Below are 13,307 nucleotides of genomic sequence, written 5' to 3'. Positions count from 1 at the left end.
TAAGCATTGAAGTGATAGATGGCTGTGAACCAGGTGTGGTTCGAGGAAAAAAAATGATGAGGCAACTACCGGGTTGGTCGATGCTGACTTTGTTAGTTGTCTCTTCATTTCTGCTTTGGCCTCTCTAGTGTGGTCTAAATTTTCCAATGATCTCATGGCTTTTCGGATGATTTCAGGATTTGTATTTGTGCAAGGCCCTACATCAAATCCAGGGATTTGTGCAAGGTGATACTTCAATCTATACACCCCTCCGGACATATGGTGCCCACACAACTTGCAAAACAAGTTTATTCTATCATTCCCTCCATCAGGTTCACCAAATTCCCACAGAGGGTCCAATTTCCTTGGCATGTTTGACTTTGAACTTTGAAGTTTTTAACTTTGAACTTTGAAGTTGAAAACTTGAATGGTGATTTGGTGAACCTATGGCAAAATAAGGATTACAATTTACATTGTACAAAAACAAAAACAAAAACAAAAAAAATTACATATAGTTTAAGAAATTTTAAGTTTTAACAAACAAAATGAAAAATCAAATGACATTGGACAAATGTCAAAAACCCCATCAAGATTCAAATCAATTCAAAAATATTTGATAACCCATTGAATTCTTTTGATAAACAATGGGTTATCCAGATTCCAAACCCAACCAAAAACATAGAAAAAAACCAAAACAAAGTTACAAAACACAAAACGTTGGTGCCCATACCGGTTTTATGGAGAAAATTCGTCTCCTCCTTAGCTCACACTTCATTTTTCTCCTCCAGTTAGCGGATTCAACTCCCAAATGACCAAGAGCTCACTCCAAGACTCCAAACCCCGTCGCGTGCCTGTCTGCTGTCCAAATGAGAAAAAAATCGTGTTTTTCTAGTTATAAATCGCACTACCCTACATAGCCACGATTTTTTCATAAAAATTGGCCAAAAAAATAACGTTTTTATCAGGCGATTATATCGTGATTTTTTAAAAATCAGGATTTTACGATTTTATCGCGCTTTTTTCGCGATTAGTGCAACACTACTCATCTCTTCATCTTCTCTCTCCTAATCTTATTGGGCCAGCGTAGGAGCAGTTTCTCTCACACGTGCTAGGAGGATGAATTTTTTGTTTTAGGGCAGCATTGACTTTTCTTGGTTGCGTTGACCAACCTGCAGGGCTAATGGGGAATGCGTTGACTAAGCGTTGACCATATCTGATCTACGCATAGCTGTTTGGGTGTTGCGTTGACCAGCATTGACTGGTTAGGGCTGACCGCAGGCTGCTGATTTGTTGACTGTTGTTTTGACCATTGACCGAGGGTTGTTTTGGGCTGCTGATGTTTGTTGTTGAAGACCGAGTTCTTCAAGGTTGACTAGAGGTCAAATTGGAGTTGTTTGACTAGCTTTGACTTTGCTAGTTGCTGTTATATTATTGCTGATATAAAATCACAGATTTGTGATATTGTACTATCTCTCTCTCTCTCTACTGAATTATTGAAGAATATAGAAGAATTGATCAAAGGGTTTCCCCACATTGGGGTTTGTCCCTGGCTAGCCGCCACATCTAGTGTCTCTTGTCTTGGCTTGTCTTCTGTCGATTTATTTATGTTCTATCAGCGTTTTACTTTATGTTAATGTGATTGCTAAATTGTGAATTCGACGGTCGAGATTAAGTTCCTAATCAACGGCTAAGATTAGATTTGGCTTGATCCTCGTCATTTAGAACTTTCTCACCCATTTTATATTAATACACTAATATTTTAATTTTCCTAAGTTTAGACTTAGGAACCCATTAAAAATATTAATTATTTTAATATCTCTCCATCCGGGTGGAATTTCCCCAAACGATTTCTGGGTCTTGAAGATCTCATGTGCCTTAGCCTCTCCACCAATTTTCATGGCTAAAGCACATCCAATGCTACCAAAAATCAACAGTTACATACATATATGGTCTTACTAGCATCATCTACATTAAAATTTTGCATAATGGGTTTACAATTTTGACAAACTAACGACTAATGATGATGAATCTAGGATATTCTAAATGTTCGAACACGATGGAATTCCTTTGCGAAAATGTGTACTGCTATAGGGTAGTTGAAACTTGACACAGAGTCATCAATAGGTTCAAAGCCCAAGCCAAAACAAAATAGAGTTTGAGAATCTTTCATTCAGACTTGCAGAAAATCAAAAGCCTGACCTTCCATCTTTCCGTTTAATATGCAGGGATACTAGATTTCTGCAACCGCAAGCAGCCTTCATGCAACATATCTACTCATAAAAGACAGACAAGATGCTAAAATATGCAGTAGGTAGAGAGTATGAGTTGTCCATAAAATGTGTGTAGAACATAGCCCTGGTGTTTCCATTATGGCTGTTTTTATGTCATTTTACTCATCCAGGAACTATGTTATCAGTGTGAGGCTATTATGGAGATAATTAATCTTGAAGTTAAAAGCTTTTTAGAAAGATGTGAGAGATTATCCTTCCGGCATTTTTATTTATTTTCATTGAACTAGAAACACAGGAAATGTTGGGACACACATTCTTTTAAAATATTATATTCCATTCTGAAAGTTTTGTCAGGACCTAACAGTCGTATTCTCTACATTCTACCACGAAGCTAGCATATATGTTTTCCTTTATCTCAATAAAATATTCTTTATTTACCAAAACACAAGTATATTGTTCAATCTAATTGAAAAGATATGAAGTTATTGCCTTTTTAACTGCTCAGCGAATTTTCCTAATTTTTTTTATGATTTCCAAATTTTCATTTTTTGAACACTTGATGAGTTATTATTCAGACTGGCGTTTGCAATACTAATATATATTATAAACAGACATGCATAGTAAGCAAAGAACCATAAAGACAAAATGAGCATATTGGGGGTTTTCTTCAACATGCAACCACGCATGCTATAATACATCAAAGACCACATATGTAATTTCTAGAGAAAACATATGAGGAAAAACCTGGCCCTCTAATGAATTCTCCATGAATTGAAGAATTCTTTCAGTAGGAAGACAATTAATGGCAACCCAATTTGTAATCTCCAAAGCGATCTCACAAATACCAGTATTTAAGGTGACAAATCGTTCTTCAACCTGATTAAAGACAATCAAAAGGATTAGTTCTTTGAAAATAATATTTACATTGAGAGAAGCAGAGACAAGCAGACTCGAACAAGAATCAAAAAGCAATGAAAAATAATATTTCAAAGCATAAATTTGCACCTAACATAGTTTATGGATTTAAGTTTTTAGTCTTATGGACAAATATTTATAGAATTAAGTTCAGTCTTATGGACAAATAGTTTATGGATTTAATTTTTCCATCTTGTTAAATAAATATTATACCAGTAATTGGCAGACAACCCAAAATGTGACAATGGCATATATATATATATATATATATATAGAGAGAGAGAGAGAGAGATGATGAGGGGAGGGGGGAGGGGGGTGTTAGCTCCATTGTTAAATAAATATTATACCAGTAATGGCAGACAACCCAAAATGTGACAATGGCATATATATATATATATATAGAGAGAGAGAGAGAGAGAGAGGGATGAGGTGAGGGGGGAGGGGGGTGTGATGAGGTGAGGGGGGAGGGGGGTGTTAGCTCAATTGTTTTGGACTGACAAATTTCATGCCAGAGATTGCTAAGAAGGGTTGGGTCTAAATCACTGTTGAAAATAATTGCAATTTTATTACAAAAGATTTGGAAAACATGACTTTTTGGCCTGGCTGATTACCATTAATTACAAAGCATTAGTAGGGGCCTATGGATGAATATTAGGCTGGCACACTCATAAATTATTGCTTTTTAAAATAAAATAAAATAATAATAAAAATTGTGTTCCAAGGGACTTGTTCAGTCTGGTTCTTATAACATTGCTTCTATCGCCCCTATCCCTAGCCTAATGATTTTTTCTGTCGACTGCTGATTTTTTTGTGCAGTTACGATAAAATCGCAATTTTTTCACCCTTGAAAAAATCAGCTAGGCCAAAAAATCATAGTTGAGATTCTTAAAAAAAAATATATATATATATATAGAGAGAGAGAGTTGAAATTTTAAAAATATTGAATTTACAAAAATGAGATATTGACGTAAAGATGTAAATTTTTTGAACATCTAGATGATATACCTACATCAATCACAAATGATGACATATTTATTGACATGCCCAGACATCTACACATTTTTTATTTCTTGTGTATATTTTTTACAGCTTTGGCATGAAGAGCGTTCAACACGTTTAAACACTTGATGATCAACTGTTAAACAGAGATTTTCAAAAAGGGATGGGACATGTTGCCTCAAAATCTAATAAGCCTTGTGAGAGGCCTCACAAGATAAGGGCTAGACCAAGATACCACATTGAGGTGGAGGTCACTGTTACCTCAGCACTTCACCTCCTGCTCTTTAATAGAATTTCACTAAAGGGGAGGCTTCCTAGTGTAAGTCACCTAACAGATATTGTAAGGCAATGGCTCAAAGGTGACAGCTTTAATAGGCTCAGGTAGGGCACCAAACAAAGAACAAGGCTCAATCATTTGTGTTCTAAGGATTTTTACCAGTTAGATCACTTATAATTAAAACACAAAATGAACAATAAGAATAAATACTTATATTAATCAGAGATAACGAGGACTCCAATCCTCTTCTTTACAATAAATCAAGTACAATAATAATTAGGGCTCCAACCCTAGATGAAGACACCAATCTTCAATCCATTAGGCTCCAACCTGTAGTTTGCCAAGCACCGACTTGGACTTCCCAAGGCTCCAACCTTGTCAATTTGAGGCACAAACCTCTAGGGCTCCAACCATATCCTCCAAGGTACCAACCTTGTCTCTATGAGGCTCCTCATCTGCGGCTCCAACCCTCAGCTTCAATTCATTTGAAGCAACAAAACCTATAGCTTATTGACTTAAAATGTAAAAATACACAAAGGTATTTGTAATAATAATTTATTATATATATAAAATGTACAAGTGATGTAGAATGTTACGATGAGGACCCGCATATATACTAGGCAAGTATCCCTTCACGATTGGGCATGTCTTTCAAACATGCCTTTTCTTGATGACTATTTAACATAATCATTATTTGATTATTTATCATTTACATTATTTGTATTTATTTTATTTTGTTATGAATTATATTCATAACATCGTCAAGATAAGCTTAGTAATTGTTCATGGCTCCCAATGTCTTCTACAACGAACCCTGTCTATCTTCAGCAATGGCTCCTCCAAATTACTTCATCAATGACAACCTTGTCTTCTTAGAAGGTGTCACCACTGCTCTTCATGTCACCCAAACAAATATCTCCAAAGTCACCTCATGATAGCTTCAATGCATCATAGTCTCCAATAATATCACAAAGACCTTCAAGGTGTCTTCAATAGGCAGCCCAAGTTCTTTGCCTGCTCTAAGCCTCTTTAAGGGCTTCTTGAAGAGCTCTCCAAGGGAGTCTTCACAGTGCTTCAACAAGAAGTTATTTCTCCACAAGCTCTTTAATAGGTGCTCCAAGATGTCTACAATAACTACTCCAATGGATTAATACAATTAGTCTCTAAATGTCCCACATGTTCTTCAATGCTACTTTCATGAGCACTTTTCTACTCAAGAGTGAAAACGTTTCAAGTCTGAAGTGTCACACATAAGTATGCTATAGGTCCGAGCTCTAATTCGTCCATACCTCCACTGGTTGACTCACCACAGTTCCAAGCTTATGTGTCCCACAGTACCACAAGTCGAACTGTGTAAGCCACTAATCTGAACGATATGCAAGCTACAAATCCGAACTATAAGCCATAGGTGATAGTACTTAAAGTAATCACGGATCGGATGTGTAGTCCGAGCTCCACAGGGGACTGTAACTCCGAGCATTCCAAAGTCCAAACTTCCACAGATAATTGATTCTTCGTGTTTTAGGTATTTCCTCTCCATAGAGAGTCTGAATATTTCTTCAACCTTTTTATCACTAAGCCTCCTCTGGTAGTCTTAAGAGATCACGACCCTTCACACTTTTAGATTAAGATCTGTGCTCCACCAAAACTGCACTACCCACGAATCCACGCTCCACCAAAACTGAAATGTCTATTCTGGGCTTCACTGAAACTAAAATGTTCCCATATCCAAACCACAGGTCTTCTATAGATCCGATTTCCAAGCTCTAGAACAAATATCCCCAAACAATTTAATTCTTCAATTCCATCTCGGTGTTCCTAGTTCACGAGTTGTGAACTGTAATATATCTCTATAATAGATCTTCATCGAATCGATGAGTTGAAATGAAGGTTTAGACTTGTATTTATAGTGATTTCGTTTATAACAGAAGGGACACATCTATTTGAAGTAGGGCTGACTTGTTTCAACTATCCACATCAAAAAAATATTTTCTTTATATGGGTATCAAAGGTTTGTACCAGAAGCTTTAACATGACATGGCATGCAAAACTTGCGGTAGAGGAAAGTTCAGACGAGACAGACACGATATTATACTAAAAACATTATGATAAAACCAATTGGGTCTACAACCATATCAGCGATTGGAGTTTAGGTCTTATAGGAGGTGCCATGCAAAAGTTTCGATAAAGAGGCGACTGCGATTAGATAATTAAATCGTTAACTTAAATAAAGTCGGGTCCGCATATCAGAAGTCGAAGATCAGAGGTCCATATTGCATATCAGAGATCGTAGGTCCATATCATATAATATTTCTCCGACTTGGTTTTATTATATGTGTTGTGATATATTCCGATAATGTATTATTAAGGTTTCCAAAATCTATTACTCCGATAACACTACTTTTTCCTTTTGGCTCTTTCTCTTGGGCATATGCGATCTTCTCTTGGATCTGCTCCTCCTTGGCTTGTCTTGGCTCCTGCTCTTGGCTTCTGATGGCTTTCCTTTGGCTCCCGATGGCTTCTCTTTGAACTGCTTCTCGCTCTTCTCTTTGGTACTGCTCCTCTTGCTCCTTGGGACTGCTCCTTGGGTCCAACGCTTCTTGGGATTTTGTCTGTATATATGTATTCAGTGCTTATGATATATTGTTAAATTTGGAAACTAGGGCCAAACTCCATGTGGGTGATTTTATTTATGGCAGCTGATATTTTTCTTGGATCCCTCTCATCGAGAGGTGTAGGATTGATCTAAAGATCATCTGATTCCGATAAGTATTCATGGAGATATGAATTTATTTGTGTTATGGGACAATTTGTCAAGGTCGGCCAGCAACTAAACTGCCCCCTCTTGTGCTCCACGTTTTGGTATAAATACAAGTGCCTTGCAAGTCATTTGTACACACAACTCTCTTGAGATTTCTTCTTCTCCATTTGTTTTGGGTTTTAGTGGAAAGAAGAATCTCTAAGGGATAAATGTTGTCCTAAAAGGATGCCCTAAACGCAGTCCTAGATGATGCCCTAGCAGCTCTATGCATGACCTAGATCTAGGACGCAGTCAGCCCTAATCCTCTACGCTATCAAGAAAGAAAGCCCTCATCTACTACGTTGTCCCAAGGGAGACCCTAACTGCAGTGATGGAGATGCCCTAAATACACAGCCATGGAAATGAAGGCAAAAACCCTAGCCACAGGTCTAAGGAGAAGAGATGCCCTAATCTTAGTTGCTACGATGCCTAATGGAGATGATACCTAAACGTTGTCTTAGAGGAGAAGGCTATCATGGAGCTCTCACACTTAAAAGTTGACATAAGGAAGCCACCTCCAGCCATCCTTAACATTGTTCTCTAACTGTTGTTTTGATTGTCATAGATTGTTCTCTTAACACAATGGGACAGCAACGGTACAATGGTACAGCAATGTGTACAGCAATGGGACAGCAATGGGACAGCAATGGTCAACAGCATATGGTACAGCAATAGGACAGCAATGGTCAATGGCATATGGTGCACAATGGGACAACAATGGTACAATGGTACAGCAATGTGACAACAAGGTACATGGTGCTGCAAACTCATTGGACAGCATAATGATGGGACAGTAGCATGTTGGAACAGCAACATGTTAGGACAACAGCATGTTGGGACAGCACAATGATTAGGACAACTATGACATTATGCAGCAGTGGCACAATAGGACAGCAGCAACAGCAAGTACATGGTGACTGTACTTAGTGGTATGCTACATGGGACAACTGTATTTAGTGCAGCAAGTTCATGGTGCTGCAATAGTATGGTACATGGGTCAGCAACAACAACAAGGTGAAACAGGCATAGTGTTGCAAGCACATTTGGACAGCAGTATGGTACTTGGTGCAGTGAGTACACAAAGCAGCGATGGTGCAGCAAGCATATGGGTGATAGCATAAGGTGCAGCAGTATGATGTGTACAACATGGTCATAAGGTCCAGCATTGTGATGATGGGTGCACCATGGTGTAGCACGGTGAGGTGCAGCATGATGACGAGATGCAGCACAATGATAGGTGAAGGAGTCACCTTGGAGAATCAGTTGAAGCAGCGTGTCTTCCACTGATCTCATGTATCATCTTCTTAGAGATGATCTATGCTCTTATCTAGATAAGTCAAAGTGTTGACTTTTGTTGGAAATGTACTATCTCTCTCTCTCTCTATAGAACTATTGAAGAACATATAAGAAGAATTGATCAAGGGTTTCCCCACATTGGGGTTTGTCCCTGGCTAGCGCCACATCTTGTGTCCTCTTGTCTTTGCTTGTCTTCTGCGATTTATGTTTATGTTCTATCTGCGGTTTATTTTAATGCTGATGTGATTGCTAATCTAGAGGAGATATTGGACTAACTGTGAAAATTGAAATAAATTGCTCTAAGCCGATACCTCCTATCCCGGAAAGGGTTTAGGGTACGTTACCCCTCAATTGAATGAGAGTAACTCGATTCATTTACAAAGATCTCTTTTGTGTACCTGATCGCAAGGAGAACCTGGTGTCCATTTCAGCAACGTGTTTGAAAATAAAATTTTCAAAGATGCTTTTACTCATGGGTTTAGGGTTGGCAATTTGTATCAAGTTGCAGGATGGTCCATTGGGGATCATGTCAATTGACATATCTCATCTATAACACCAGAGGTCTACTTATGGGGCCCTACCCGATGTGAGTCAGATGGTGACAAGGATGCCTGAATTCAAGAAAATCATTAAGGTACATATCTGAGATGTGCCGAGGGAAAATCTTACAAGGGGACCATTCCCCTCATGTAGCAGGTCCACAGGTTTGGAACAACCCGAGGAGTTTGAGATTCATGATCGGGAATCTCATGTATACAGGTGGAAGAAAGCCCTCTATGGCTTGAAGCAAAACACCCCGTGTGTAGTATGAGAGGATTGATAACTGTCTGATGAAGCTGAGATTCACTAGGAGTGAAACTGATCCAAACCATTGCTCGAAGGTTGTGGATGATAGACCTCTCATACCGGCACCTTCTAAGGACGACCTATTTCTGACAGGTGCAGACCCTCTCATTTGCAGAAGTAAGAGGGAGTTGGATTCCGGATGTGGAATGGTAAACTACAAGCCCGTGACTACCTCGAGGATCTTAACTTTCAGAAGTTATGTGGTAGTGATGCCAGACTAGATTTGGGAAATGCCTCTGAGTTCCATAAACTCATTCGCGTTGATGTTCTTGGTTAACTTTCGTCCAAACACATGTTTTGCAGTTAGCATGATGAGCTCATATATGGTTGAGCCTCACTAGATTGGTGCCAAGAATCTTCCGAGATATCTTCGGATATCTTCAGGGCACAATCTCTCATGAATTGAGATACACTGTTGGAAATGTGAAGCTGCATGATTATTCGAATGCTGACTAGGCAGGCAGTGTGGAGGATTTCAAGAGCACTTCATGAAGCTGCATGATTATTCCAATGCTGACCAGGCAGGCAGTGTGGAGGATCCCAAGAGCACTTCTGAGTGTTGATTCTCTTTGGGTTCTGCTCGATATCCTAGATGAGCAGGAAGCAGAAGACAGTTGCTTTGAGCACCGCTGAGACTAAATACATAACTACGAGTATGACCTCGTGTGAAGCTACCTGGTTGCGAGAGCTCTTCAGTGAGTTGTCTGTACACATGATGGATACCATTGTGATCTTCTGTGTCAACCATGGGGGGGTCTAATTGTTGAGGAATCGTGTATTCTATGATTGCTCCAGTATATAGACATCGGATACTACTTTATTTGGGATATAGTACGTCGATGAGCAAGGAGGCTCTATCGCACTGAGACTGATGTATAGGTCGCAGACATTCTATCAAAGCCCCAGGGAAAGGTCAAATCTGTGACTTTCCCGAACGACTTGGAGTCATTGAGAGACCTTCTTATGAGAGTCCTACATGTTGCATGCATTGAGCTCTGGGAGCTTCGAGGGGCTTGGGGTACTACTGGAGCAACACGCGACCATAGGGCGACTCACCCTCCCCTAATGGTGCGTTGTGTACAGGGTGAATGGCTCAGCCTTCCCTGTGATACCTCGAGGCGACTTAGGGACAGCATGAATGGTTCTCCTATCGGGGCATCCTACCCATGCAATCTGGGACTCATGGGAAGTACCTCTCATCTCGCCAATAAGCAGGGAAATAGGGTTAGGGACCATAGTAGCACTATCGATGGACGCATCATTGTATCTACCTTACTCCCTATGCTAGGATGACCTCCATTGATCTGGGATCAATGTAACTGATATGGGATCAGTATGAGTGGTTTGAGACACTCTCTTGTGATATTGATCTGGGATCAATAAAACTGACTTTGGGTCAGTAGAGAATGGTATGAGACATTCTCGATCAATTCTTCTTCTTCATGGTTCAACAGAGCAATGCAGGGCACTGATGGCAGAGATAGTACAGTCTGGAAGATGGATCAGCGGATGGAGTTCTCCCTAGTTGAGAGGGAGTGTTAAAATTGGCAACTAGGGCCAAACTCCATGTGGGTCATCTTATTTATGGTAGCTGATATTTTTCTTGGATCTCTCTCATCGAGAGCTATAGGATTGATATAAAGATCATCCGATTCCAATAAGCATACATGGAGATATGAATTTATTTGTTATTGGACAATTCGTCAAGTTCAGCCAGCAACTAAACTGCCCCCTCTTGGGCTCCATGTTTTGGTATAAATACAAGTGCCTTGCAAGTCATTTGAACACACAACTCTCTTGAGATTTCTTCTTCTCCATTTGTTTTGGGTTTTAGTGGAAAGAAGAATCTCTAAGGGATAAACGTTGTCCTAAAAGGATGCCCTAAACGCAGTCCTAGATGATGCCCTAGCAGCTCTACGCATGACCTAGATCTAGGACACAGTCAGCCCTAATCCTCTATGTTGTCAAGGAAGAAAGCCCTCATCTACTACGTTGTCCCAAGGGTGACCCTAACCACAGTTATGGAGATGCCCTAAATATGCAGCCATGGAAATGAAGGCAGAAACCCTAGCTGTAGGTCTAAGGAGGAGAGATGCCCTAATCTTAGTTGCTACGCTACCTAATGGAGATGGTACCTAAACGTTGTCTTAGAAGAGAACGCTGTCATGGATCTCTCACGCTTAAACGCTGAGGTAAAGAAGCCACCTCCAGCTATCCTTAACGTTGTTCTCTCACTGTTGTTTTGATTGTCATAGATTGTTGTCGTAACACAATGGGACAGCAATGTCTACAATAATGTCTACAGCAATGGGACATCAATGGTCAACAACATATGGTACAACAATGGTCAATGGCATACAGTGCACAATGGGACAGCAATGGTACAATGGTACAGCAATGTGACAATAAGGTACATGGTGTTGCAAACTCATTGGACAGCACAATGATGGGACAGCAACATGTTGGGACAGCACAATGATTAGGACAACTATGACATTGTGCAGCAGTGGCACAATAGGACAACAACAACAGCAAGTACATGGTGGCTGTACTTAAACTAGTAAGAAATCAACATCAAGAAACATCAAAAATGCTATCACAGACATGGAAACTGCAATGACAAATTACAAGCTTGAGTTGCAACAGGAAATTATGATTTTTGATCTATGGACTTGTCAATGGCTATGAGGTTTGATGAGGTTCACCAAACCTCAAAAAAAAATTAAGGTTCGCCAAAATTCGAACCTCAAGGTTAAAGTTCGACAAACCTTGTGACGTAGGCCTAGAGGGGCGGCATTGAGGCCTCATGTGATAAGGATGAGAGTGAGGGCCTCAAAAATGATGATGAAGAGGGAGATGTCCTCCATATGTTGCAGAACATCTCCAAACCCCCATTTGGGCTACGTGGGCTTCAAATGGGTCTCATGAGTTTCCAAGTGGCTCATAATCAAGTCGATGCTCCATCAATGAAGGCTAGAATGTAATGATCTAAGCCAATTTTTCCCTAGCTTGCCCTAGGGTTCCAATAACGCAAGGAACAATAATCAGATTGGAATTAAAATTCTCAATATATTTCTACAGATCCTCATGTGATGATCACCATTGCATTAACGGAACCAAACCACAATACGATTTTTTCCCACCATATAATTTTAACATATTGTTAATGGGTAGATCGAATCCAACCCACCATCACAAACAAGGTATATCCAATCCACAATTAAAATATAATTTTGGGCAATCTATATTATAACCCATTACTTGTTATGAATAAAATATATATAAAATAATATAAATAATGTAAACAATAAAAACACTAAATAATGATTATAATACTAGTAATTAGTTAATGAAGGAGGTATGTCCCTAAGGACATGAACTTCCATGAAGAGGCACATGCCTACGGTATATAATTAGGCCCTCACTCTCATTTGTAACATCATTGTCATTCATACATTTTAATATATATTCTTGTATCTTCAATGGATATCTACATTTTCCAAGTCTTCTGGAATGTTTAACCTGCTATAACGAACCTTGTTCATAACATTGGTATTAGAGTTGTTCGGTCCTCTGGCCGCTCAACCGCTACACAGAGCCAGTCTAATCCGGCCTTTGGCCATCAACCTTGCATCAACTTTTTTGTCGTGAAACTGAAAGCGTTATCGCTATAGAATTTTTTGGAGTTTCTCCATTTCCTGATTTTTTCAAAGGTCCTTGGCCATTTTTAAAGAACAAAAAAAAAACAGCCAAACCTTTAGCCTCAAACAAAAAAAAAAGTTGAAAAAAAGAGAGCATATAATATAGAAAAAATAATTTAAAAAAAAAAAACATAAGAAAATATATATATATAAAGTCAAAAAAAAAGAGCGTATATATAAATTATATATATATATATAAACAGAAAAAGACAAAAGAAAAATTATATACAAGAATTAAACATTGGGGACCAGCAATTAAACCG

The 13,307-nt window shown here is 39.0% G+C and overlaps 1 protein-coding gene across 2 annotated transcripts in view; it reads right to left on the bottom strand.

Annotated features, from left to right (window-relative positions):
• The window catches only part of LOC149211007 (uncharacterized), a 467,932-nt gene that overhangs the window by 332,546 nt on the left and 122,079 nt on the right, over positions 1-13,307 (bottom strand). For both annotated transcript variants that reach the window (XM_089396856.1, XM_089396857.1), the window contains exon 10: positions 2,955-3,086. In XM_089396856.1, coding sequence (XP_089252982.1) covers positions 2,955-3,086 — 132 coding nt within the window. The remainder of the gene's footprint in view (positions 1-2,954; positions 3,087-13,307) is intronic.

Source organism: Pinus tabuliformis, chromosome 1_2 (assembly GCF_031772625.1).
Source record: "Pinus tabuliformis cultivar Carrire ecotype Pingquan chromosome 1_2, CPIR1, whole genome shotgun sequence".
NCBI lineage: Eukaryota > Viridiplantae > Streptophyta > Pinopsida > Pinales > Pinaceae > Pinus > Pinus tabuliformis.
The sequence above is the reverse complement of the archived record's forward strand: the minus strand, read 5'-3'. Positions and strand labels throughout refer to the sequence as shown.